Here is a 2,721-nt window from a genome sequence, read left to right as displayed (position 1 = left end):
GACTCAGCCACCTTACTGTGGTCATTTCCCCGTCTCGGTGGTGCCAAGCTCTCAGCCAGAAAAAAACAGGTCGTGCAGCCTCTCTCTTTCCCTCTTCTCTCGAGCGGGGCTCTTCAAACTCTTCCTTTTCCATCCATTTCAAGTCATCTGCATTTTAAGGTTTTCTCCCGGGCAACTTCGGCTTTTGTGGCTTCACGCTGCTTTAACTCCACCAGTCTCTTGTGTTCTACCTCCCTGGCTGCTTTTCGGAGTCTGCACAGTTCCAGTTCCTTCTGCACCTCACTCTCACTCATTTTACTGAGTCTGTTTCCCTTACCCTAAAACCTCTTCTCCAGCTGCCCCACCAAACCAGGCTGTCTCCCCACCTTGGGGTCTTCAGCTCCTTCCTTCAGGTGTAGCCCAGCCAAAAGACCCAGGCTTCTACTTTCCTATTCTTTTTGACAAAGTATTGAGGCCCCTCCCGTCCAACCACTGAGAAAAGAGATTGTTTAACAGCTGAGATTAACACCCTCCATATCTCTAATTCACACATTTGAAACCTACAAAGTATTCCCCACTCCACAGGTCTGATTTTACACACATCAGTGATACACATATCAATGTAAGCAGGACTCACCAAACCACAGCAAGCCCCACTTGCCAGCCACGCTGTCTGGCGATCTCCGGATGCGCAGATCGTTCTGCGCATGCGCAGATCACCCGAATCCAGCTCTTCCGGGTTGCAATCTACTCACCACGGCTGAGTAGATTGTATTATTTGTCAAGCCCTGAATGTAAGAGAATGAGACCCAATGAAAAAATAATAAATTAATGGAGATTGCCTATCTCCTGGAACTGGAAGGGACTTTGAAAGGTCACGGAGTCCAGTCCCCTGCCTTCACAGAAGGACCAAGTACCATCCCTGACAAATTTTTGCCCCAAATAGCCTCTACAAGGATTGAACTCCAAACCCCGGGGGTCAACAAGTCAATGCTCAAACCACTGAGCTATCCTTCTCCCCAATGGATCATGATGTGAGGATTGATGGTTTACATGAAATCATTTGATCAAAGCACTTTTGAATTATGTATTTTCTTAGCCATACAACCGTTTAATAAAGCATAGGGGAGGGTGGAGGCGTGTCACAGACCTCACCCTAGACCTTGAAAGAAACATCCCCAGTGAGGAAAATGTCTGTCTTGCAACAGGGAATTAAAGTGTTAATGTCCATGCTTCAGTGACGGGAGGCCCTCACCTTGTAGTGAGGAAGAATCCTGTTAGTAGGTCTCAGAGCTCTGTCTCAGCACCATCTCCCCTTCCGAGACAACACACAGAGCATTTGTTTCCGCAGCTGCTTGGTTTTCATCCCATAAACAACGGGGTTTAATACAGAGGGGATGAGCACGTAGAGAACAGCCAGCAGGATGTGAATGTGTTTAGGGATATTGTGGCCAAAGCGATGGGTTAAGACAGTGAAAAAGACTGGGACATAAAATAAGAGGATGATACAAACGTGGGAGCCGCAGGTGCCGAGAGTTTTGTGCCGGGCGTCTTTGGTGGGCAGCTTGAAGACAGCCCTGAGGATCAGCACATAAGACACAACGATAAGCACAAAGTCTAGTATAATATTTGCAATAGGCACTGCTAAGCCATACCAGATATCTAGGGATATATCTGCACAGGCCAGCCTGGCCACCCCAATGTGGTCACAGTAGGAGTGTGGAATGATGTTGCTTGCACAGAAGGGCAGCCGTTTGAGAAGAAAAACAACGGGGACAATTACACAAAAGGTTCTGACAACAATGGCCGTGGCTATTTTCCTGATCTTTTTGTTGGTGAGGACAACCGTGTACCTGAGGGGGTCACAGACGGCGACGTACCGATCAAACCCCATGACCAGCAGGACGGATGACTCGATATTAACCCCAAAGTGCAAAAAGAATGCCTGGGTAAGGCAGGAACTAAAGGAAATGGATTTGGGTCCAAACCAGAAGATGGTCAACATATTGGGCACTGTGCAGGTGGACAACTGTAAGTCGGCCACGGCCAGCATGGAGAAGAAAATGAACATGGGCTCGTGCAGCCTGCGCTGGGTGGCGATGAGCAGGAGGAGACCACAGTTCCCCAGAACAGCCGCCGTGTACATCAGCGCGAAGGGGATGGAGATCCAGCGGTGCCAGGGCTCCAGGCCCGGGATGCCGACCAGGATGAAGGTGAGGTGACTGAACGTTGTGCTGTTGGGTGCGGCCATGGGGCGCTGAGGGCTCCGCTTGGGCGCCGGGCCAGGCTGAAAGCAGAGACAAGGTCAGTGCCTGCTGGGGTCGTGCCCTTCACAGTCACTTCTCACTTCCCGCTCACTCCCTGCATCCCTGGGCCTGAGAGCTGCACTCAGAGCTGCGCAGGGCAGAGCCAGAGCCAGTGACAGGGACTCAGAGATGATCACTTGACAAACCAGCCACAGAGCCGGCAGAGCCAGGCGGGGAGTCTCAGAGAGCTCAGCCCATGTAGCCGGCCTCCCTCAGCTCTGGGACATACCCGAAAGCAACAAGCGACCGTTCAACTACTCAGGCTCCATGAGTATTTATTGCCCCAGCTCTGGCCTTGCTCCCTGCTTGGCTACTGAGAGATGCTGAACCCCCTGGGAGCTGCAGAGCCCACGAACACAGCGACTACTCAGAGGTGCCTCTGTGCAGAAAGGGGCATTAATGGACTAAGAACCTGGGGACACAAGATTGGGCCCAA

The 2,721-nt window shown here is 51.3% G+C and overlaps 1 protein-coding gene across 1 annotated transcript; it reads right to left on the bottom strand.

Moving 5' to 3' along the window:
• Positions 1-1,279: 1,279 nt before the first annotated feature.
• Positions 1,280-2,230, bottom strand: LOC102445413 (olfactory receptor 52B2-like). Its single transcript, XM_006119237.2, has one exon. It carries the CDS (start codon positions 2,228-2,230, stop codon positions 1,280-1,282), a length of 951 nt encoding a protein of 316 aa, XP_006119299.2.
• Between the last annotated feature and the right edge of the window lie 491 nt (positions 2,231-2,721).

Source organism: Pelodiscus sinensis, chromosome 1 (assembly GCF_049634645.1).
Source record: "Pelodiscus sinensis isolate JC-2024 chromosome 1, ASM4963464v1, whole genome shotgun sequence".
Classification (NCBI taxonomy): domain Eukaryota; kingdom Metazoa; phylum Chordata; order Testudines; family Trionychidae; genus Pelodiscus; species Pelodiscus sinensis.
The sequence above is the reverse complement of the archived record's forward strand: the minus strand, read 5'-3'. Positions and strand labels throughout refer to the sequence as shown.

Coding starts and splice junctions, on each gene's coding strand:
- LOC102445413 (XM_006119237.2), bottom strand. CDS start 2,230: ATGGCCGCACCCAACAGCACAACGTTCAGTCACCTCACCTTCATCCTG.